Source organism: Pseudopodoces humilis, chromosome 5 (genome assembly GCF_049639895.1).
Source record: "Pseudopodoces humilis isolate 2021_Gansu_Grassland_sample_001 chromosome 5, ASM4963989v1, whole genome shotgun sequence".
NCBI classification, from domain to species: Eukaryota; Metazoa; Chordata; class Aves; order Passeriformes; family Paridae; genus Pseudopodoces; species Pseudopodoces humilis.
This window is the reverse complement of record NC_142204.1, coordinates 67,623,296-67,646,516: the sequence shown is the minus strand read 5'-3', so window position 1 is coordinate 67,646,516 and position 23,221 is coordinate 67,623,296. Positions and strand designations below refer to the sequence as shown.

Sequence of the window (23,221 nt, the reverse complement as noted above, 5' to 3'; positions counted from 1 at the left end):
AAAAAAACCTACAGAAACCCCCCTCTCAGTCACACACACATAACCCCCCCCAAGTCAAGTGATGCTTTCAGAGGAGAAAAATTCTATTTCAAAACACATCCTTCTTTCCTTTCTAATGACATTAGAGATTATCACGTGCAGGTGCTATTTATCTTTGCAACTGCTTTCCTATGACTGTTTTACTGCTTCCAACACATTTACTTGTATGTCAGCCATAGAAAAGGTAACTGAAAATGGCAGTTGTTGAGAAAGCATGTCGCCATGCCTGGAATGACATGCATTATCAGGGCAGCAGGAGTTGCTGGCTCTACAGCCCATTTCTACTTGACCTGCGGAATGATTGGCTGCCTGGGATGGTGATGAATCACTGGAGTTTATGAAACAAGACTGCTGGCATCCTCACAGAGGAAATAAAAAAGGATTTTTTTTTCCCCTCCAACATTCTTGCTGTGGCAAAAAGCTTTATTTTATTTTTTAAATTTTTTTCTTTTTTTACGTTTTGTTTTGCTTCTGTGTTATTTCACCCTGCAGCAGAAGTAAATGTGTCAATTAAAGTCGCTTTAGTACTGTTCTCGGCAAGTTAATGATGCACTGAAGGTTAACTATCTTTATTGGATAGAAGTGGGCAGGAATTCTCCGAAATTTTGTGTAAATCTTGATCTGGAATCTAATATTCTCATCTCTCACTCCGGTCTTGAGACTGAGATAGCATAACTAGTAATCAGCTCAAGCGGGATGTAAAAAGGATTTCAGCTGTTCTCACACACAACTTTATTTTCTCTGACAGTGTAAGGATCAGTGATCATTCTGTGGGCTAATATCAGTCAGATCCATCTTCAGCATTTCTAAGCTAATGACTAAAATGACTTTTCTGGAAAGCACCGACTCCCAGATTTGCACTCACTTTCTAGGTGGTTTGTGAAATTGTATTGTGCATGAAGCCCACGTTACTGGATTAGGCTGTTATGAGCCTGTGCTTGCAGGAAAGTACCGTGGGGCTGTAAATCTGCCAGTGGACTGACAAGGCTGACACAGCGTGGATCACAAGCTGCCCTGTAAAATGCAGCCAAGTAAAAATGATCCTTCTATTTCAATTAAAACAGCCAAAATTGTGTTTGGGGCTGGGGGAATGGAGAGAACTACTTGCTTATCTCTTCATGTAGCATACTCAGTGTGCTGATGTGTTACCTTACATCCTTTATTCAGGTAAAACAACCTAATTTAAGTTAATTCTCTCTGATTCAAAGGAATAAGATTACCAATAAAATTGCTCAGGAAGTTTTAAATACAGCACTTACATGAATATAATGCTTTTTGCCATTACATGAGAGAGGGTTTTTCTCAACTCTCATACTTTGCTGCCCACATCGGCTATTAGACTTTTCCACCTTCCTCCAAATAATTCAGCTGATGCTGGACACTGCAGAGGCTGCAACACTCTTGGTATTTAAGGCACAGCTTTCCAATGTCCCTTGTGAAACAGAGGAGGGCAAACTTTAACCAGCGAGAAGGGCAGCACAGGGAACTGTTGCTTGTGCCCTTCAGTGTGTGAGGGGTAAATGGTGTCCTTGCTCTGGGGTTCCCATGGCAGCAAATCAGCAGGTCATCCTCAAGAGCAGCCTTTGAGGATGCCAGACAACAGTCTGTCACCAGGAGGAAGAGAAAGCAGAGAGTTTGAGGAAGGGGGAAAAAAAATTTCTAGAAAATCAGAGAGAGGATAGGGGAAGTTACAAATAAAGGAGTGAAAAGTAACTGTATTGAAACACAGATAATCTGGAAACTAAACCTTGCACGTGCAGATACCTGTGGATGATAGGATGGCTGTGCTACAGAGTGAATTTTAGATTCAAACCCTGCACCTGCACTCCCTGGAAGCTGCAGGTCAGCATTGGAAGAGTTGAGGGCCTCTAGAAAAAAAACAGAGAATTATCAGGAAACTTAAAATTTTAGAGACCCTAAATTCAACGTTCAACTTCTTGGTTTAATTTTCCTTCTCTTCTGCCTAAAAAAGGTTTATCTTCTGCTAAACTGTGAGGAAGAAGCTCACTCTGAAGCTTGAGAATTTGCCTGCATCATTTCAGCCCACATTTAATTTTAATTAGAGAGTTATATAACCCCCTTTAAAAATAACAAAACACTAACAGAACTGCATTGGCAACACCAGGTGTTCTGCAGTGCTGCTCCAATGAATCATATGGAGATTTGTCTGTGCACGGCTGATGAACATACATTAAACTCAGTTAACCCCCACCCCTGAATAAAGCAATCCAAAGTGACCAAATTTTTTTCCTAAAGAGCCTTTTTCACAAAACAATGCCTAACTAGACGCCTGCCCTGGGAACCTCATGGTTCCAGCACCTGTCCCTTCCAAAGTTTTTGTATCAGGGGGTTGAGGTTTTCTTTAAAAGTGGCAGATGAATTATTATGACCTTTCAAAGTGAAATACTGTATGTTAAACACTAAGTTGGGCTAAATGTTTTGGTTCAGAAAAGAAAATCAATGTTCCTCTTTGTTGTACTGAGCCCCAAATCCCTGAAATTGTTAAGAACAGGAACTCTAACAGGTATTTCTGGGGAAAAATAAACATGTGACTTCATCAATGTTCTTTTCAGACAGAGAATTTGTGGGAAAACTGAATCAGTGACTTGAGCTTGTTAAACATTATGGTTCAGATGCCATTCTTGGCTCTAGGAAATCCCTCAGCCACCAGCTGCTGGGAGGTGTGAAGGATCACTTGCCATGGTCATGCTCTTTTTCTTTCCATCCCTTATCAGAGCCAGGGTCATGAGCTAGGTGGACCTTTTGATCTGGTTTATGTGGCAATTCTTACACTGTTCATTTAAGGGGGAAAAACCCCAAACCACTAAAAACAGACACGGTACACTTTTCTGCACATCCAAATGCCTTATAGTTACTGTAGGAGTCTTTTCTTTATGTCCTTCATGTCTGATATTTAATGGTTTCTGTCTGGGAAACAAAGATAGCTACTTTACATATTTTCAGGGTGATTGTTGCTTTTGGGGATTGACATGTATGCTAGGCACTTCATGAACAAATGAAAAAAATAGACCTGTGAAATTTCCTACCTTAAAGATGCCACAATTTGAGTTTAAGGTGAAATCCAACAATTTGCAGTGCAAAAGAAAGAAAAACACCTGGTAGAAGTGATTGAGAAGAGAGGATGAAGGTTAAGCTCATAAGGATCCTGCTGCTAGAAGTGAAGTGCATTGGGTTAATGCAGATATTGTAATAAACTTCTCAGATGCCTTTCCATTTTGTTTTTAAAAATAAGTCTTCTTTTGGCTTCTTGTCTCTTTTGATGTCCCTTACACACATTCTTTCTTTGCTGATGCCACATTAGAACTTCACACTTACCTTTGCCTGTGGCTTTTGGAGTTGGAGAATGACCTCCAGTATCACCTTCTGATCCAGGCCATCCTCACCATCTACCTCCCTTGTCCTGCCTCTCTCCCAGCCTCTCCAGATGAGCAAAAATCTCCAGAAAACTCAAATTTATAGAAAATGAGAGAGATTTTTCTGTCTCCAGTAGTTCTTCCTGTGGGTGTAGATGGCAGGGAGGAAGGTTGTTGTGTTACAGTGGAATTTTTCCTCTGCTCTTTGAAAGCATAGTGGGGCTTTTGCATATTGTGAGGATGGAGCATTACAGACAAGAACACCAGATGTGTGATTTCTCCTGTACTAAGTCATAGGTTTTCACATGAAGATAATATAATAGCCAAATCCAAGAATATTCTGTTCCATCTTCCAGGGTTGTTTGTGTCTTTTTTTTACCATAAAAAACATGTCTGCTCTCTACTAGGAAATGAGGTCTTGCCAGTGCTTGCAGTACCCCAAGTTTCTCTCCTTTTTGGGTAGTGGTTGTTGATAGTTAACAGGTGAGAAGATAAGGTAGTCCATAAAAAAAAAAAAAAAAGAAAAAAAAGAAAAATGAAAAATCCATCAATGTCTGTTGCCAAGTCAAGATAAGACTGGGTTGACAAAAGCCTTCGTCTTGTGTCTATATGAACAAGGCACTAATACAAAGGTAACACCTGTGGATCAATAGTAATGCTCTTCAACAGGACTGCAAATAAATAACAGGACGGTAAGACTTCATCTTGCAGAAATTGCTTGTTACTGCTTTATTTCAGTTTTCTCTAAATGTAGTGGTGAGCTCAGGAACAGCCCAGCTGGAGCAGAGGTTACTGGGCAGCTTCTGCTCAGCACTAGCTCTTTGCAGGTTTGGACCTGAGGGTGATGATTGGCTGTCCCACGTATTTGATTCTGTTCACAAAGGAGGCTGTTCCTCTGAATTAAAGGCCTGCATTCCATGTAACATCTGCCTTGTGCCATGATATGTTGCCTAATTGTTTTCGGAAAGATTGAGTTATTGCCCACAAAAGGGAACAAAGGCCCTTTACCCACAGTGGGATGAAATCACCTCATCACTGGTATAAAATAGGAAGGGGAAAAAAAAAAGATAGTGAGTGGGAAGTTTTACTATAGCAACCAAGTTTACATAATATCAATGCGCTTCAAGTGAAAGCTCTAGAAATGTTTAATTTGAGGGACCTTTTCACAGGCTAATTTTAAATGACGTTTATTTCTGAAGATTACTGATGAGCTACAGTAGCCTACGGAAGTGGAGGGAGCCTCATAAGCACGACTTTAAATGCTTAAAATTCATTGATCAGCCTTAACTAGTATTTTAATTTTCTTTTTAAAAGGATTTCAGTTATATCCAAGTTATTTTTTTTCTCAAAATGAATGGAAGACTGTTGTGTGTTTGGTTTTGTAAATATAAAATCCCTACTGAAAGGTTAAGGTTACATAATTCAAAATTTTCTTCCAATATTAGACATAACTGACAAAGACAGTTTTGTTCCAGGTAATCACAAATGGTAAAATGGCATAAAATTGCATCCATTACTTTTTACCATTCAAGGAAATGCACTACTTTCTGCTTTACTTGTTAATGATTTTTACACCATTCTGTAGTTCTGCCCAAGTGCTTGTGTGCTTTGCTTTGCTTTTTCTTCATGCCCCCTCCCCTTCTTGCCCCTCCAGAAGTCTGCTACTAAGAGTCAGGCTGATGGGCTCCCTGCCTTATAGGCAGGTAGGCTCACATCCCATTACACAAACCAAAATGTTTGTAAACCAAATGCTGTACTGCCTGCTCTTAGTCACACCACTGCTTCCGGGCTCATGGCTTGCCTGGAAGGTTATTTTTTCGTGAAAGATAGCAACCACCTCGTTTGCATTCACTAACTCTAGCTGGACCAGATTCCTGCTCCCCCTCGCATTAGTGGAAGATCCTGAGTGAGTCCACTGGAGTCATTTGAGCCCGCTCCAAATTTACACCGCCATCGCTGAGCTCTGCTTCTGCTGCCTCTGTTAGAAACTTGCTTTGATGCCAGAGATAAGCTGAATCCCAAGCATGTTCATTGGCTTAGGGGGGAATAAAGGCAGAGGATTTGAACTCTCTTCATACTGCCTTGCAGGCTTGGGAGAGAGTGAAGTAATTCAGAAACTTTCCCTTGAAGCGCTTCCAACAGTAGCATTTCCTTGGCCCAAAACAGGGGGGCAAGTTGATTAGAAGAATGACAATTAAGGATAGGGTGAGGAGGGGGTCTGGAGAGGGGATGTGATGTGAGCTCCACACTGGATTTGGCTCTGGGATCTGGAAGGGAAGGGGGTGTCTGCTCTCTTTGTCACTCACTGAATGAAGCCACAGACAGTGATGTCAGAGTGAACTCATACACATGACAAGTCACTTCCTCAGTCATGGCCTTCTGCAGCTGAACTTTTTTTGGGTTTTTTACTTTGGTTTGTTTTGTTTTTCTCTGACGAGGTGTGTGATTTTCAAAGGCTGAGTTGTTTGGAGAAACTGTATGTAGCTCTGTGTTTGAAAAACCATTTGAACGGTGACTAATCTGGAAAGGTGAGGTGGAACTGCTTCATCTGCCCCACTCAGATGGAGAAACTGAGGGACAAAGAGTAAACAAGCCAAAAAGGGTCTGGGACTCTACACTGAGGGGAGGAGGGAGAGGAGGCAGCATTTGTAGCTGGAATAGGATTAAAGCTCAAGAACCGGTGATTCCAAATTCTAGGTTCCTCCCTCAAAACTGCCATATGCTCCACCAGTTGAAAAAGCTTAAGATTGGAGGGCAGCAATAATGCAGCTCCTCTAAACCAGTGTTTAGAGCCATTGTCTCATTTATGCTGTGAAAATAAATGCAGTTTCACTTGCCACTGTCATTCCCCATTTCCCTCTGTACTGTAGCAACACATCAGAAGTTCCATTTTTCCCTTAATTTTATTAAAAGTTGCTATTTTGCGCTCCTGTGCTGGTCAAGATTCTGGCATTGATGTTGCAAATAACAGAGCTGAGCCTGTAACATTGTGTGAAACATTCGGGGTTTTTGTTTCTTACCCTCACTTTTCACTTACCCTCTGCTATAGAGAGTTAATTCATACATAGACACTACATAATTTATGTTTGAGAACCAAATTATTCGAATGCAGTTTTTCCCTCTAAGCTCTCCTTGAGTCGTATCTCAGTATCTTTTATGGAAAGGGTTTCTTTTTGCATTTGACCCTGTTCCTGCTTCTAACTTTTAAATGGCAAAAGCAAATGTGCTTTGAAAAGTGTGTTACACTGTAGTTGTTAAATAAAGCAATAACCTATGCACTTGTAATGCTTTCTCTATGACCTACTTACATACTACTTCACCCTCCTTATAGTATGATTAAAAGCTGCTTTGAATCCACTATTCCCTCAAGGGATTTGAGGCTAGAATTTAACAAACTGCTGAGAAGGCTTAAGTCAGTAAGAGGGCTTCCCTACAGCTTCTTCCAGCTAATTCACATGTAATTAAAAGGAAAATAAATATTTCAAAAGAACATACGTTTTAATGAAGCATTTTTAAGCACTTACACCTTGCATAATGGGGCAAATTTATAAGGATCTCTCTATTCCATATGCAGATTTTAAGCAAAATTATTTGTGATCCTCTCTTCCCCCCTCTTTGCATCCTGTTTGAAGCGTGGATTTACTTTTCAGTCAGCAGCAGTGGGACTGTGGTCCTTAGAAGTGACAGGCTGGTGAGACTGAAGTCCTTTAGATTTAGCATGTACCAAAAAAACTCATGATGAAGAGGTGCAGATCCAGACACACAGGGTGAAGTGGGGGTGGAGACTTCTTAGTTAAAAGAATATCTTCATCCTCATTGAGCAGCCTCTATTTTTTCTGAGCTAAAATCTGTCCCTTCTGCAGTGGCAAGATTTTGAAATTGAAAGTTAATCCAACTCTGCTCTGGGCCGGATTAACCACCATGGAGGCCTCAGATCAAAAACCAGGTGGCTGCATCCAGCTGGAGAAAGTTTTGCTGGTTTCTCTTTTCATTTGGACTTTGCACTTAATTTTTTTTTTATCCACTGTATAGTCAGTCCTACGTTGTGATGGATGGGTGGCGTAAAGGAATCACCATGAATTTAGTAAAGAGGAGCCATAGCTTTGCTTTTGTGCCTTTCTATGTGGAAGTTTAGGTGCCATGGTGATGAGGACAGTATGCGAACATATAGAGCAGAGCAGATTAATAACACTATAGATATCTGTTCAGGATTGCAGCTGTCCTACGGGGATTATGCTGAGGGCCAAGTGAACCTTTTCTTTCTTTAGACTTGCAAAGTAGGCAAAAATTTTAGCAGCCTGAGGGGTTTTTCTTCCTTTTTAACTGTTTAAAATTGAAAAGTCGCTTAGTGCAATAAACTGGACTCTACAGATTTGACAGTTCTATGGGGTTTTTCCCTATAAAATCAACGTTGGTCAAAATTTAAATAAAACTTGGCCTGACTGATAACACATTTTTTATGGGTCAATTTAATTTTTGTATTAGAATGCTCTTTGAAAAGTTTAAGCATAGTAGGTTTTAATTTGCATTTGTTACTTTTTGCAAGTGTTGATTATCCATAACAAATCAAATTATAAAACCTAGAGAGAGATTCAGATGGAGAAGCACACACAATGGAGAGGAACGTTCTGTCTGTCTAGACTGCTCAGATCACCTAGTAATCTTCGTAAATATGTTAATATTCTTTTGCCTGGAGCGGCTTTGCATTGAAGCAAGTAGGTCTTGGAGATGGAAAGGAAAATTTATACAGATTTTCAGGGGGCGGTGGCATGGGGGGGGGCCTCCAGCTATTTGTATGCGTGGAATTTTGTGCGCGTCTTGGTGGTGACACTTCTATGTGCGGCCAACTCTGGGAGCAGCGAGGTTGGGAGCGGTTTTTTGGAGGTTACAGCCATGAGAAAGGATTTGCCGTCATTAGTTATTTAAATCCCTCTTTCTGATCAGTGAGGACAGAGTTACTACCAGTCTCTCGCCAGCCAGTAACATCACTCTGAGCATTTAAAAGACTGCCAAGGTCTGAATGGCAGGAGTTCGAGTGGAGAGAGCCTGCACCCAGAACCTGACCAAACCTTTCCAGTGCCCCCAGTTTGGCTCCGGCCGCACCGGGAAGCTCCGTGCCCGGCGAGCCCCGGGTGTGCGGCGGGCAGTGCCCGCCCAGGGCCGTGAGGGGCGCGGGGCCCGGCTCGCCCCTCACGGCCGCGGGGCCGGGCAGCGCTGCGGAGGCGCCGGGCGGGGGCCGCCGCCCCCGGGCCGAGCCGGGCGGAGCCGCGGAGCCCCGGGCGGGCAGCCCCGGGCCGGGCAGAGGCAAAAGGCCTCTCCCGGGGCGGCGGGGGCGCAGGGGTTAACGGGGAGCCGCAGCGGGGAGATGGCTCCGCCTCCCCGCTCAGCACCTGGCGCTCCACCGACAGTTGCCTCAGCAGTCGATTTCGGAGGGGATTGGCGGAAAAAACCGAGAGGGGGAGAGAAATGTGACAACTGCCGGGGCTGGCGGCTGCCGCGGGGAGGCCTCCGCACCTGTGCCTGCCGCTCCGCCGCCCGGCGCAGTTGTGGGATCCGCCGCGCCCCGCCGCATCCTCCCGCCGACCGCCGCGGCGCCCCCGGAGCCCAGCATGACTTCTTCGTTCAAGCTGGATTTCCTTCCGGAGATGATGGTCGACGGCCGCTTGCTGGTCTCTGACAGAATGTAAGTGGCGGCGGGGCTGCCGCCGGGTCCCCCCCGCCCCGGCTCCGGGTACCGCCCGGCACCGAGCCCCCGCGGCAGGGCTCCGGCCGGGTGCCTCCCGCACCGCCCGCCCTTCCGCGGGAGGGGAAGGGGGGTTCGTACCCCCAGCCACCCCCTCTTCCCAAGTCACTTGGTGGTCTCCGTGTCGTGCCCCCTCCCGGGGTGTTCAGCGTCCCGCAGGTCGGTGCCGGCGGGCGCGGGGGGTTATCGGCTGCCGCCGATGATGATGCAACGTGGAGAAACGCGCGTCGGTCGCGTAGCTGAGCGCTCTCCCCTCCGTGCCCAGCGAAGCCCTCCACAGACACCTGTCCCCTGCACCCAGCCCGCACCCACCCGTGTCTTCTCACCCCTTCCCGGAAGAATAAAAATGCCCCTGCAAATTTTCATCAGTTTTCAAATTCAGATGAAATACTAAGCATCCACTGGGAGTACCAGGCAGAACGCAAAGATGTGGCTTCGGGTTTTTCTGTTTGTTTGTTTTTTTCCCATACCGTCCCCGACAGCGACCTGGTACGGCGAGTGTTAATTAGGGTGAGAATGGTTGTTTAACGTGCGGTTGGAGTGGGGATGAGATGTATTGGAGGGCGCTGAATGCTGGAATTTCAGAAGGAGAAGTATTCCCCTAGCCCAGCTCTGCTCTGTTAATCTCCGTCTGAAAGTTTCTATTATCATCCTCTTGGGCATTGCCAATTGACAGGTATTTTCAGGTAATCTAAGCCTTGTACGAAAAAGTAAAAGCTAGAAATGATGAAATAGACATCTGCTGGAAGATATGAAGTGTGAGGATTGTGCTGCATTATTTTACAGCATTCAAAATATCTTTTATTTTGTTGCTTTTTTTTCTTTCATCAGGATGACAAACGTAGTTTGAGTTACATTAGAATGAAGCGAGAGGCTTTGGCATTGACTCTGCACTGAAGCTGTTCTGGTTGAGGCAGCACTGAAGTTACAAGTGTAAATAAACCCGTGCGTGCAGCAGAGAGTGTCACCTGCAATTTGCACAAATCAGGTTGCAAACTGTGCCCCCATCTAAAGCTATTCAGACTTTTAGTGCTTTTTTTACTGGCAACCAAACTTTCTCTGAGGTGGAATGCTTTCCTTTGCACCAGCAGTGTTCTGCATGGAGACATTCAGTAGTGGCCAGTTGTTCAGACAGCTGAGGTTTAGTGAGTGTGTGGGAGAGGGGCAAGAGTCAGGGGGGAAGGTGCTTGGTGCAGATGACTTACACTATTTTTTTACAGTCCTTGAAGGACAGTGGAGTGTGTAAATGCTGCCTGCTTCTTGTCTTAAATTTGTGATCTTAAATTCTGAAGAGTTCTGTGCTGTGTTTTGCTCTTCCCATTGTAAAATCCTGGGTTTTATTTGCATTAGTCAGTTTTGGTAAAAGTGCTGTCAATTTCTTCCGCTTTGCAGAAAAATCTCAGAGGTTTTACCATTAGGGTACAAAGTAGCAGCTGAACACTGGTATCTCTGGCTCTGCAGCCCTCTGTAGGGACCTGCCACAGCCAAACTTCCCCTTGTTTTCATCATCTCATTCTCAGCTTTGATTAGACTTACTACCTGCTGTCCTTCCAAGCAGTCAGAAAAGATCCTGCTAGCAAACATCTCCAAGCTCAAAGGCACAGTTAACTGTGGCTGATGATGCCCTGTTGTCATTTAAGCTTATATAACTTTATCTCCAGTTTGCCCCTCGAGGTGGGGGAGTACCATGTCAAATTCTTTCTTCTGCATTGCTCTCTTCATACTCCTTTTCTCTGTGAAGCATCCATAATATATTTTAACGCAGCTTGAAACACAGTCATTGTTCATTAGATGCAAAGCTTAATGTGTGTCCAAAGATACAAAAATTAGTCTTGAGAAATGTCATCTCCTAAGTGGATCTTGAAATACAGAAGTTTAATAATGGAGTTGTTAAATGCTCACATCCTTATAGGGTTGGTGCTGGTTCCTCATGCAGTTTTTTGGGGGGAGGGGTGGCTAAGTAATATCTTGACGGAAAAAACTACCTCCTGTATCATCAGTGGTCGTGATGTGATGTGCTTCCTTGTATTAACCAAACCTTGGATGGTATGATTTCAAGGGATCATGTGTCATGCATGCAAATTAATATTGAGGCTAAATTGCCATGAACTCAGAGAGCTTCTGTTCCTAACAAAAACAGTCTTGAAACTAAATGCTGTGTGTTAGAGCTTTGCTACATTGCCTTTCTAATGCTCTGTCATTCACTGTTTAAAACCATCTTTATCTTGTCCCTCTTACCCAAGTGGTGACATATAGTTATTTGCAAGTCCCCAACTCTCTGGACTAATCAGTGCTGATGAGGATGCAGTTTGATTACGCATCACGGGTCAGGGGCACACGAGCACCTTCCCCTTTAGCTGCCCCCCCAGGCGAGCGGCGAGCCGCCAGCAGCGCTAGCGGGGTGGCGCGGAGCATCCGAGAGCACGCTCCGAGTTGCCACGCTGCACAAAACTTTTAACCTCGCCATCTGCTCCAGCCATTCCGTGTATCTCAGCTCAGACTTTAGCAGAAAGAAATTTCCTATTTTAGAGCAAGGCAATTAGCAAAATATATGTATGACACTTCTCTTTCACAGCAAAAATTGGCAAAACTAGATTTTTATTTTTTGTTTAATATGCCGGTGGCATATCGGATGTTTTGGGAAATTGCTAGCATACAATATCACTTGCGCTTCTTCTTTGCACATTTAAAAATTATTTGTAAAGGGATTTATTTTCAGAATCCTCTATTATTTCAAGGAGAGAGAAAAAGAGGATTTTTCAGGGAATAACTATCAGTGCATACTTAGTGTGAAAGTTAACTGCCAGCCTGATAATTGCAAAGTTAAAATGCTTTTACCTCTGTGAGAATGTTAATGGCTCTTAAATGTTGGTTGCTTTCAAATTTCACTGCTGTTACTTCATAGCTAAACAGAAATAAAATAGAACATCAGATACACTGAGCATGACTGTGTATAATTAAACTGTATGCATGGCATCAGTGTACCTGGTTAGTGACTGAATGGCAATTTACTAGTAAAAATTAGTTAATGACATGGCATTGGAAAATAGATACTCTAGGATATGAAGCATAAAAATGCATGAACTTCTGTTCTTGAGGATAGATGGCAAGCTGGATTCTCTAACTATGGTAAATGCCTGCAAAGAGCCCTACTTTTGGTGAGTGCTCTGGGAAGGATCAGGAATTGTTTGACTGCTGTTGTGCACTGCGGGGAAGAGGCAGTTCTGAGGAAAATGCATAGATAGATGTAGGTGAAACAGAGATGAAATGTGTGTGTGTGTATGTGGACAGGGTAGGAGAGGGTTAATGGTTACTAAGTGAGGTTATAAAATCTGAGTTCAATGTAATTTGCTGATTTCACTGGCTTACATGTACATGCCAACTGGATGATTGTGAAGTGGTTGCTTTGAGGATTAAATACTCATCGTTGTAACCCCCCCCCATGTTGATTTCTGCAATACCACAGAAGATTTTTCCATTCTATGTTCCACATTTCAGTACCTGGGATTGTCTTTAATGTGAATGAGTATCAGTGTTTGTAACTACTGAAACAATCTCAAATTTTACTTTAATTTTTGGTAGGTGGATATAATACCAATAAAATACATTATACTTCAACAATGTGCATGCAACTGCATGGGTAACGAGGCAATAATGTGAAATAATATTCAGCCTTTGAATTTCTTTCTCTTGTAATCAAAAATGAGTCAAAATCAGATATACGTTCAATATGCTGATTTAAAAGCCAGTGAAGATCAATTTTTGACACTTTTTGTTTGTACTTGCTCTTTAGTAAATAAGAAATGTCATCATTCACAGGAAATGCCTGCACTTTAAAATCCAGAACTTCATTTTCTGCAGTGAACCTGCAATACAGGATTTTTAAATTTTTTTTTAGCAAAAAATTGGAGATATCTAATTTACGTTTTTAAACTTAACTGTAGGGAAACTCAACATCCTGTCAAAAAAATTTTTTATACTCTGATGTTTTTTATATCTAGAATATCATCCCATGATTTCCTACCTGAAAATAGACAATTGGGATTTTTTAAGACCACAGTTTCATCCTTATACGGGCATTTTATTCTAACTTTGCTTCAGTAATAGCTGTATTTTACTTAAGTTACTTGTGTGACAGGTTCTTTGGGCCACTACTGAGGAAAAGTGAAGCAAAAAATGAAGGTGATTTTTGACTGTTGCCAAGAATCTTCAGAAAGAAAAATAAATCTTTGGATGTCTATTAAGTAATTACAATTTCATGGTGTCCTTCTCCCCACCATCTTTTCTAGAATCTCATTCAGAAGTTAACCTACGATAACTCTCAGCACATCAATATTTAAATATAACTTTCACTTCCTATGATACGATCTCACAAGTTTTAAGCTTCCCCCACACGTATTCATCATCCAAATTAATCATCAGTTATGATTTCTCTAACAACTTTGATAACTCTAAATATTTTATTGGCATTTTAGGATGTTTGATATCTTATGAGCATTTGGACTATTCAAATTTCATGATTAATTCATGGATTAATATAAAAATATTTGACCAAACCAATACAGGGGAAAGGTGTACAAATGCTTTTCATTTTTAAAAGAACCTGGAATAGAAAGAGTACACTTGGGCAAGACAACATTCTACAGAGAAATAATTGTTTTAAAGTTTAAGCAAATAAACTTCTTCTAAAGTGGACAGGTACCGTTTTGGTTCTCTTTCTTTTTTTCTTTGTTTCCACACACCGTTTTCTATACAGAATTATTTCTTGTGTGTTCATATAGTTGCAAAGTACATTGCATCTCCTGGCATGATTTCCTTTGATTAAAACAAACTGGTGGCAGGGCAAGGTTAACCAGAGGCTAAAGTCACAAAATAGGGAATATATGTAGAAAGCAAGGCTGAGCTTTCCTTAGCAAAGAAGTGGGAGAACAAGAAAAACCTTCATAGGTACAAGAAAAATACAGGAACAAGAATGCCTATTTGGAAAATAAAAACTAATTGGAGCAATAAATGTAATGTTCTCAAGTAATTGTGAAATAATTATTCCCCTTTAGAATCATCATACTTTAATTGCTTTCCAACGCATTCCTGCGTTCTCCGTGGCTGTGGAAAGGAGGAGAAGTGCTTGTGTTCCCTTCAGGATTTCATTTTTCATTTGCAGTAAGCTGCTGGCTTTCTCATAAGGGTTTTCAGAAATATGTTGCCTTAAATGCTGTTGTGTTCTTCCATATGGTGTTAAATAGGAAAGGTGAATGGCAGATGCTGAAGGTATAAATTCCCTCCTAATGTCCAAATAAAGCACCCTGAGATTTAGTGGTGCAGTTCTCCATCCTCTGTATCACAGATTTATAATCAATCTCTCATTTTCATTGAGACTGGGTTACGTAAATAGGACACACTTCAGTAGTGTAGCCTCTTTGCTCACAGCTTGATTCTTGAAAATTCAGCTGACAATAGTTTAAAATTATAATATTAATAAAGAGGAGATCATCTGGCCTTCAAAATGACATCTGAAAGCAGCTTCTGTTTTGTGTTAAATCTTAATTACTGTATTTAAATGAATGCCTAAATGAGCCAATTCACAAAGGAATTGCCTACTGTACCAATAGTGCCTGTTTGGTGATTTTTTTTTTTTTTTTCCATTTACACAAATATAAAAAAATAGTTTATATGGATGAGAACAGCTGCGTTCTCTTGCCTCTTACGACTCAGCTGAAGAAGGCTGAGTAGCTTGAGTGTGTTCTCTGCCCTGGGACGACTTCTCCCTTGCTTGCCAAATGGTGGCAATGCTTAAAGTCAAGTTTAAAAGCCATGCTCCGAAACAAGCATTGGTGTAAGAGCTGTGAGAAAGATCCTGCACCGGCCTCTTGGGCTGTATTTTGTGAGTTCACCCATCGCTTGATATCAGGGGCAGCATATTGTCACAGCTGAGGGCAGGACTTAGGGCTTAGTACCGTGGAGTGACTGAGTCCCCTGCCTGTGAGTGCTCCAGCCTTTGGTCAGGCTGGAGGGGATGTGCTCCTGCCCACTTCTGCTCAGCTTAGTCTGGAAGCCAAGAGCTGTGTCGTGGTTTCCCTGGAAGGAGACACCATGCCCAGCTGTGCCCAGCTCCCCCTGCTCCCCACTGCATTAGGGATGGACTCATCCCCTGCAGAGAAGCATGCAGGGGATTTATGTCCTTGATTTCCCCTCAGCCTATGCATAGTGAGCCACTTCAGGTTTGCCAGGGAAACGACAACAGCAACCTGAGAATTCTGCTTTATGATTTTCACATCCTTCTTCATTCCTTAAATTGTTGTGTGGATCTTACCCTGGGGTTTTAGAGTTTACAACCATGGTTATTCCAGAGATGTAGCTATTGCTCTTTCAGGAAAATTGCATTAGTGATCTACTGATTTTTATTTTTTTATCGTTATTATTGTTTTCTTTTTTGCATGTAGGTTAGTGTGACAAAGAAAATGTAGTCCTGGCAGAAAAGCCTAACACTGTCTCAGCAGTCAGATGCAGCAATTCATTGCAACATTAATTACAACTTTTTCAGTGTCTTTCCACTTTACATGCTCTCACTCCTAGACAACAGTGGAGATTTTGAGAGGAGTGTCCCAAAACAAACAGTTGTTAGTTGGTGTGTGTGTGTAGCTGGGTATCTCCATGGCACAACCTACGACCCTTTCACAGTCCCAGGTTATACTGTGCTTACCCCTGTCCTCTCTTCCTACCTCCTATATGCTTTGAAGCAGCTCTAGTCTGGTTGCAAGTCACAGCTGACAAGAGATATCTTTTGTTTCATAACCCTGAAAAATAATGAAAATCCATCTTCCTCTTTACTCAAAGGTGTGACAATGTCTTCATGCCTAATATGTAAGCACTATTCCCGTTTCTTGCTCCTCAAAAGCTTTGCACCACTGAATTGCTCAGACATGTGAAAAACCCCCAAACACTGATAGCTTGCTTGACCCACCACTTGTGTTGTTGACTCCAGGGGCACTTGGTCCAGTGATGGTTTCTGGCCTTGTGTGAGATAAGTGCACTTCATTTGCCTGAAACAGGCCCAGTAGTTGAAAATTATTAGCTTCTGGGAGAGGATAACTGCATTTGAAAATCTACAAAATCAAGTGATCTATTCCCTTTTTTTTTTTCCCCTGGCTCATTCAATTTCTTGGCTCTGTCAGCCTTTGCCTGCAATTCATTGCTAGTGAGAGAGACATCTGGTTCTGCCCTTTATCAATAAGTGCATTTATATTTTTTTTATATTTCAACACAGATGGAATGTAGAACAAGCATTAGGAGTTTGAAATGTTGTCAAACATACTCCATGCCCAGTGGCTATTGCTTAAAGAAAACTCTGTTCTATACCTGGTTTTTATACAAGATGCTCTAGAAATTGCAAGTCACATGGCTGTGGTTTGTCTTGATTTCACCATGAGTTTTAGTAAACTTGATCCCTTTGTTGTGTCTTCCAGGGAAATAAAAACACTCTTCCATTTTATCTATAATGTGCATTAATGATCTATTAACATATAGAAAAGCTGATAATTTCATTAGTCAGTAAATGAGCTTTCAGGTTTTTTTTCTTAATTCTGTTTCATTTCTTCTTCCAAGATCTTATTGCTTAGAAACCAGTTTCTCATATTCTAATGGCCCTATCCAACATTCAACTGCTTCTGTCCAAAACAAAAAACAAGCAAACAAAAAGAAAAAAAAAGAGATACGAAAAAAAAAAAGAATTCAGGAAATCCCAGGGACTATTACTTTAGGTATGCTGTTAGGCTTTAAAATTCATTCCAAAAAATATTTTGATTGGGATGATATTCAGAGATTTGACCACAAAACTAGAAATGCTGAATTAAGGAATAACCACAGATGATCTAGATGATCTCTCCAGGAAAAAAATGCAGAAGTCATTCCACTTGTCCTAATCTGACCCACATCATTCAACTTCTTCCTCGAAGCACTGAATTTTTAGGATTGCCAGGTGAGCACTGGCTTTTTCTGGCAGGTTCAGTGTTGCTAGCTCCTCCTGGAGATCAGTATTGAGTGGAGGGGACCAGGGGGAAGAGGAAGGAATAAAATTAGCATTTAATTTTGCAGGATGTGGAAAAATCAATGACAAGTGAAGCAATTCTTAGAAAAAGAGAACCTCTCTGGACACGTAAAGCACTATTATCTGATGTTTTATTACCAGCTGTAGCCTGTAGTCCGTGTTCAAGCCAAACTTCCGATGGGTTTCCAGGAGCTTGGCTTGAATGAGGAATGCATAATGCTGGGCTTTGCATCCCATGCCAGGCTGTCCAGCTCTGAACGATGAATTACATTTGTGTACGTGGTTTTTTTGCAGCCTTTTTCTCATTGCTCGCCTCAGAGTGAACTTCAGCATGGAAACATGAGGCAAATAACTTCTGTTCTACCTTGCTAGCAGAGTGCCTGTCTTGATGATGAAGTGGAAGATAAGTCAGTTTGAGTTAGGCAGGTATTCTTTTGAGGCATGTTCACACATCTCAGGTTGGGGCGGGGGGGTTCTGCTCCTCTTGTCAAATCTTTTCCCCTTTGTCAGAGAGAAGGATTCATCTCAATGCCTGAGGGCTTCCACAGATTCTCTATTGTTTGGCTGCAGAAGATAGAGTACAACTTCCCCTTTTAAGCTGGTTTGTTGTCTGTGGAGAGGAGAGTAAATGCAGCAGTTCATAACTGCTCGGATATAGTTGAAGTCCAGCAATGTATTACGGATTTTTAAAACAATTGGGTTTGCCTGATTTCATTGTCCCCTAAGTGCAGCCTAGTATCTCACTTGGTAGACCACAATTATTTATCTTCAAGACAAGGCTGTGTAGAATAGGAAAAGCTCAGAGTTTCAGTATCTTCTTATTATTCCCATGACTTTGCTGGGTATTTCACTGGAATAGGATGAAGCCTTATATATGCTTTTGTATGTATTGCACAACATAAAGATTTAGGATCAGATTCTGGGTATTTTTTGAGCCTTTTTTCTTCCTGCAGTGTCTTCTTCAATGTGGCCATATAGATGTTGACAGAGTTCTCACTGTCATTGGAAAGACAGCAGCAACTCTTCAGTGTCCTATGCCAACCCTTCCTTTGAAACCAACATTCACAGAGGAATGAGACCTGTTTTCCAGCAAAAAATATTGGTTACAAGGCTTAATGTAGCCTGAAGAGTCTTCCAGAGCACTGGCTGATCTCTGTGTTTTCAAAGTATTATTCCAGGCTCCTTCAGGTCACTTCTTCCCCTGCAAGCACAGTTTCTCGAATTTGGGAAGAGGTCCTGCAGCAGCCTCGTTGCTGCCTGTCTGTCTGTGTTGGTGAACAGCAGGCCAATTGTAGCAAGAGGTACACTCTGGAATTCAGAAAGGAGCAATTTTCAGCTTGCTGAGAAGCCATTGCTACCTGGAGTCTCTGCAGGAGCTGGAGACTATTTGGCTGATTCTGTGCTTCTTTGCTCTCTCTGTCTTCATCTCCGCATCAGGGGATGCTTAGACTTCTTTACTTTGCTGGCCTTCACAGGATCTGAAGGTCTCTGAGCACCCCTTGTATCTCCATTTCTTCTCAAGTGGGGAAAGGCAGTGGAGAGGACTAATTCTGACTTCAGCCACTTGGGCCTCTGATTTTCCTGTTTGATTTGGAGCCACATATATAGAGTGAATTTGGAGTTAAGAGATGCCAGGCCTCTGGGTAAAATTAATATTGTGGAGCAGAAAAAGGTATATATTTAGGCAAGGCTTTCATATAAGATGCAAATTTAGGATTACTTAGCAGAGAAAATAATCATTTAAAATTAATATTACACTTAAAAAGTGGAGCATCATTTGTGTTAACAGGAATGAAGATTTTATTTTTAAGCTCAGCAAAGCCCCAAATCCCAGAAAATGCAAAAATGCTGCTGATAATTTCTGGACATGAACCTTGAAGGCTTCATGAAAACTTAAAAATAAATCAACTTCCCTCTTCTTTCCCAAAACTCTTTGGGAAAAAAAAAAGGTGTAAATATTTAACAGCAAATAATCACATTGCCAAGAACAGCAAACAAAGCATTTTTATTCAATTCTATAATATGCTGTAAATAATGAAAACCCTCATAGATCTAGCTGGATTTTTTTATCAGTGAAGAAGCTTAGTATGTAGCACTTTAAAAATCCATCAACATAGCTAAAACTCTTTTTCCAATCTCTTACAACTTCATGCTATATTTTTCTCTGTCCCTGAAATATGCAATTTTCCCTGTTTATGTTTGTTTAAAATGCTGGGAGCCTTCAGCATCCGTAATGATCCATCCATGTTTCAAGCAAGAAGTCTTCCCTTTTCTACCTTGTGAGTTAAGAGCCACACTGCTTTGCTCTCCATTATCACCATCCTTTCAATATCCACAAAAACACCACTGTGATTCCTTCCCTGCTTCTCTGGTGGACGAAATTCCTACAAATACCTCCAAAACATTTACTTGGTTTTCTCCCTTCTTTGATAAGTAAGAGAAACCTATTGAATTTGGAAAAAAAAATCTAGAATTTAGATCTGAAGTGCTTAATGGTTTTTTGTTCTTACTTTCCAGACAGTGATTCAAATTTTGAAAGTCCCTGAAAGCATGACCAGCCTTTCTGGTCTGTGTTCGTTGACCCAGCAGACTGGAATTATCAGCCCTGACTGATTTTCTAGGTCTTCTGGGGATCTGTTGTTTGACAAAGTATAGTAGTTTTTCTTGCATTAGTGGATGTTTTAGTAGGTTGCCTCAGCTCTGTTTTTTAAACAGTCTTGTCTACAAGTTGTGAACCAAATGCAATACTATCATGTTGTTTTCTTTTTTCCCACAACCACAAGTTGCCCTACTTACCTAATGCAAATCACTGTGGATCTACGTAACGTGCCTTTCTCAAGGGCATCTCTTAATTCCATGTGACAAGCTGGGGAGTTTCAGCCAGGAATATTGAGCACTGAAAGAAGACCTGGTTAGGCTCAGTAGGACTTAAATTTTAAGCAATCCTCCCAGATTATAGCTTTGACAGACCTTGTGTATGAGCAGTTTCTTCAACATTGAGGTGTTTAGTTGAGACTTTCATCATTAACAGCCTTCCCCTTTATAGTAAATATGTACAAGGTAGGTGATGCTGCAGGAAGACACAGAGGCCTCAGTAGATTGCAATCCTTTCTCTCTGTAGTTGACTTTTCATAGTACAAAACTGGTGGTAAAACCCAATGAAGACAAGTGGTTTAGAATCAGCTCAAATATTCAGGTTCCAGAAAGACTGGTTGTTATAAATAAATTAAGGACTGAATCCAAAGCTCGTTGAGTCAATGGGCAGGCTCCCTTTGATTTCAAAGCACTCTGTATCTGTGATCCAAACGCACCGCGAACAAATAAAGACAAAGAATTTATGTTGATTGGACATATTCAGTGTGACAAGAGCTTAAGTCTGATTCTCCTCTTTGCTTATGAAACACAACTGTGTGCTTCTCCCCGGGGTTGCTGGAAGACAAGTATTTTGGTAGCTGCATGCTAGGACTCACAATTAGTGCAAACGCTGGCTCTTAGTGCTACGAATCACAGCGCTTTATGAAATGGAGAGAAAGTTATGGAAAGTTATGGCTAATAACAAGGGGTTATCTTGATTTGTCTTCAGAGCTTTAAAGATGTTAATTTATCCTATTTTTATGTTTCTTAATTCTTTTTAAAAAGTCATCTTGATCTGTTACAATGGTAAGTTTAATAGCATCAAAACACTTGCAGTTAAAGTGTGGGCTTTAGAGAGGAGGATCTCTGCTGGCTGAATGCCTCTGTTCTCATCCCTTGTGCTGGCTGGAATATTCTGTGGCATCAAGCTTTGGGTGTGCCTGTCCTCTCACCTCTGGGACTTTGGAAACACTGTATACATTCTTCATTCTATGTGTAAAACCTTGTTTAGAAAGTGAGTTTATTTTCTTAGTCAAGGAGCTCAAGGTACTCCAAGGGATGGATATGTTGAAAGTAGCACAAGAGTTTCATCAAGATCACTTGTGTCTCACACTGATTCTAGTTTACTACTGAGGTAGATGCTGAATAGAGAAGCACAAATCACTTTTCACCCTATATAATTAATTTACATGAAGCAGAACTCTGATGCAGATTTATTTTTTTTAATATCAGATACATTTATTTCATTTTACCTTAAAATAGTTTACACTTCTGGGTCTTATGAACAAATCAAATGCTTGATTTCTCTTTCTGAAATTCTTGATCGTGTTAGCTTTTAAGCAGCCTTCAGGCCCATTTCTAAACTGAAGCTGGTTGGTTTGTCTCAAAGTGCCTTCCCCTCATGCAACCTTGATACCTTTTTACTTGCTATCTTTTTATTCTGATCTAGATTTACTTTTGCAACTGCAAAAGGCATGATCATTTGAACAAGGTGTACTGTGGTGTACACCTCTACATTTTTAGCTACTGTATTTCAATTTTTTTTATAGACCTCAAATTTTCAGAGTAACTCAAATTAATCTTTGTTCTGGTTTATTTAGGTTCCCCATGCAAAGAGTAGAATTATGGGAAAAGTAAAAGCAGAATGTATGTAGGGGTTAGTATAAACCACAATCCTTTTCATACTGAACATTAGCTTGTTGAAATGCCTCCACTCTTGGCAGAAGACAAGCTTCATAACCTAAGAGGATGTGATTTGAGTGGAGTTTTCATGCCCCATGTGCTCATTGTGTTCTTGCCACTGATGCAAACATTATCTATAATTACATTTTCAAGAGACTGAAAATTGCAGTCTTTGTGGAACAAAAATGCAGCTGAAGAATGGAATGTATATCCTCTCCACCCTCATTATAAGGCTTATAAAAATCAAACTATAAGGCCCAGTACCGTAGCTTTCAGATACAGGAAACCATCACTGTTAGCCTGCAGTAGAGCATTTTCACTGAAAATTAAGGCCTTTTGATAATCAAGCTAGTGCTGTTACTTCTACTAGCTTGCCATTGAAACAGTCAAACTAAAATTTGTAATTCAGATCAGTATAAATAAAGTTGGAGTAATTACTCTGTTTGCTTATTTACAATATTTTCATGGGTTTGAGATTTAATTCACAACTGGTGGCAACATGAAAAGATTTATTAGACAGATCATAACATGGGTGTTGAAACATCCTACCACACCGTGCTGTGGACCAGCCATGTTTTTCAGGGGGTAAAGAGAAATACTGAAAATGCTGTTTTTATGATGTACTCCTGGACACCAAGGAGTTTTAATGCTGCTGCTCAAATGGCACATCTCAATAAAACATCTCTTCCCTACACTTGTGTTACCATCTTTATTCCAGTAGCTGAAGAACCAGAAGTAGAAAGGAGAATACATATCCTTGATTTTCTGTGTCAAACAAGCACTGGAAATTTAAATAAAAGTTTCCAGGTGGAGACAGCTAATCCTGATCTCCTGTAGCATGCTTTTTAGAGTAGAAATTAATGAAATTATACTGCATCAATCACCTGTGTTCATAACACCCATGCCTTCATTTTCCTCTTATGAACTTCAGTTCTGAGTGGGGTTTTCCCTCCAATAAGTGGGGCATTTGAATGTTCTCTGAAAGTGGAATTTCTCTCTGATACCAGGGAGATAAATGCCTTTGAATAGAAAGACACGTGCTGTTATTGGTTCTATTATTTGCTTCACTGAGGAGTGTGCATAGAGGTGTTGAATGATCACATCAATGCTAATAAATAGATAAATAAGGGGTGGTCCTGAATGCCTGTAAATCCATGAGAATAGATGCAGGAATCTAGGAATTTATTGTTAGAAACACAAATAGTCTGGACTAAAATTTGTGTGTATTCAGTTCTTTCCTTTCAAGCTGGTTGTTTCTTGTTATTCTAAAAAAAGTAATAATTTGGTTGCCCTTCCTAGGTTCACAGTTATTGTTAAAATCAATTCTAAAAGTAATTTTAGATGAAATAGTGTAAGCCTTATTAGGTATATGTTTATGACCATCTAACTTTATATGGAAAGGGCTCTGGGCAACATCATATTGTAGTCAGGTGACAATAAGAGCAGCTAGAGCCACATACTTTATGCAGTTGCTGCCCAAGTTGG

The 23,221-nt window shown here is 41.1% G+C and overlaps 1 protein-coding gene across 10 annotated transcripts in view; it reads left to right on the top strand.

The window, feature by feature from the left end:
- Positions 1-23,221, top strand: part of CELF2 (CUGBP Elav-like family member 2) — a 541,755-nt gene that overhangs the window by 292,343 nt on the left and 226,191 nt on the right. For 3 of the 10 annotated variants that reach the window (XM_088055371.1, XM_005526062.3, XM_088055370.1), the window contains exon 1: positions 8,850-9,096. The exons of the other annotated variants lie outside the window; for them this stretch is intronic. In XM_088055371.1, coding sequence (XP_087911497.1) covers positions 9,023-9,096 — 74 coding nt within the window. In that variant the 5' untranslated portion in view covers positions 8,850-9,022. Of the gene's footprint in view, positions 1-8,849; positions 9,097-23,221 lie in introns of those variants that run through there. 10 annotated transcript variants of the gene reach the window in all.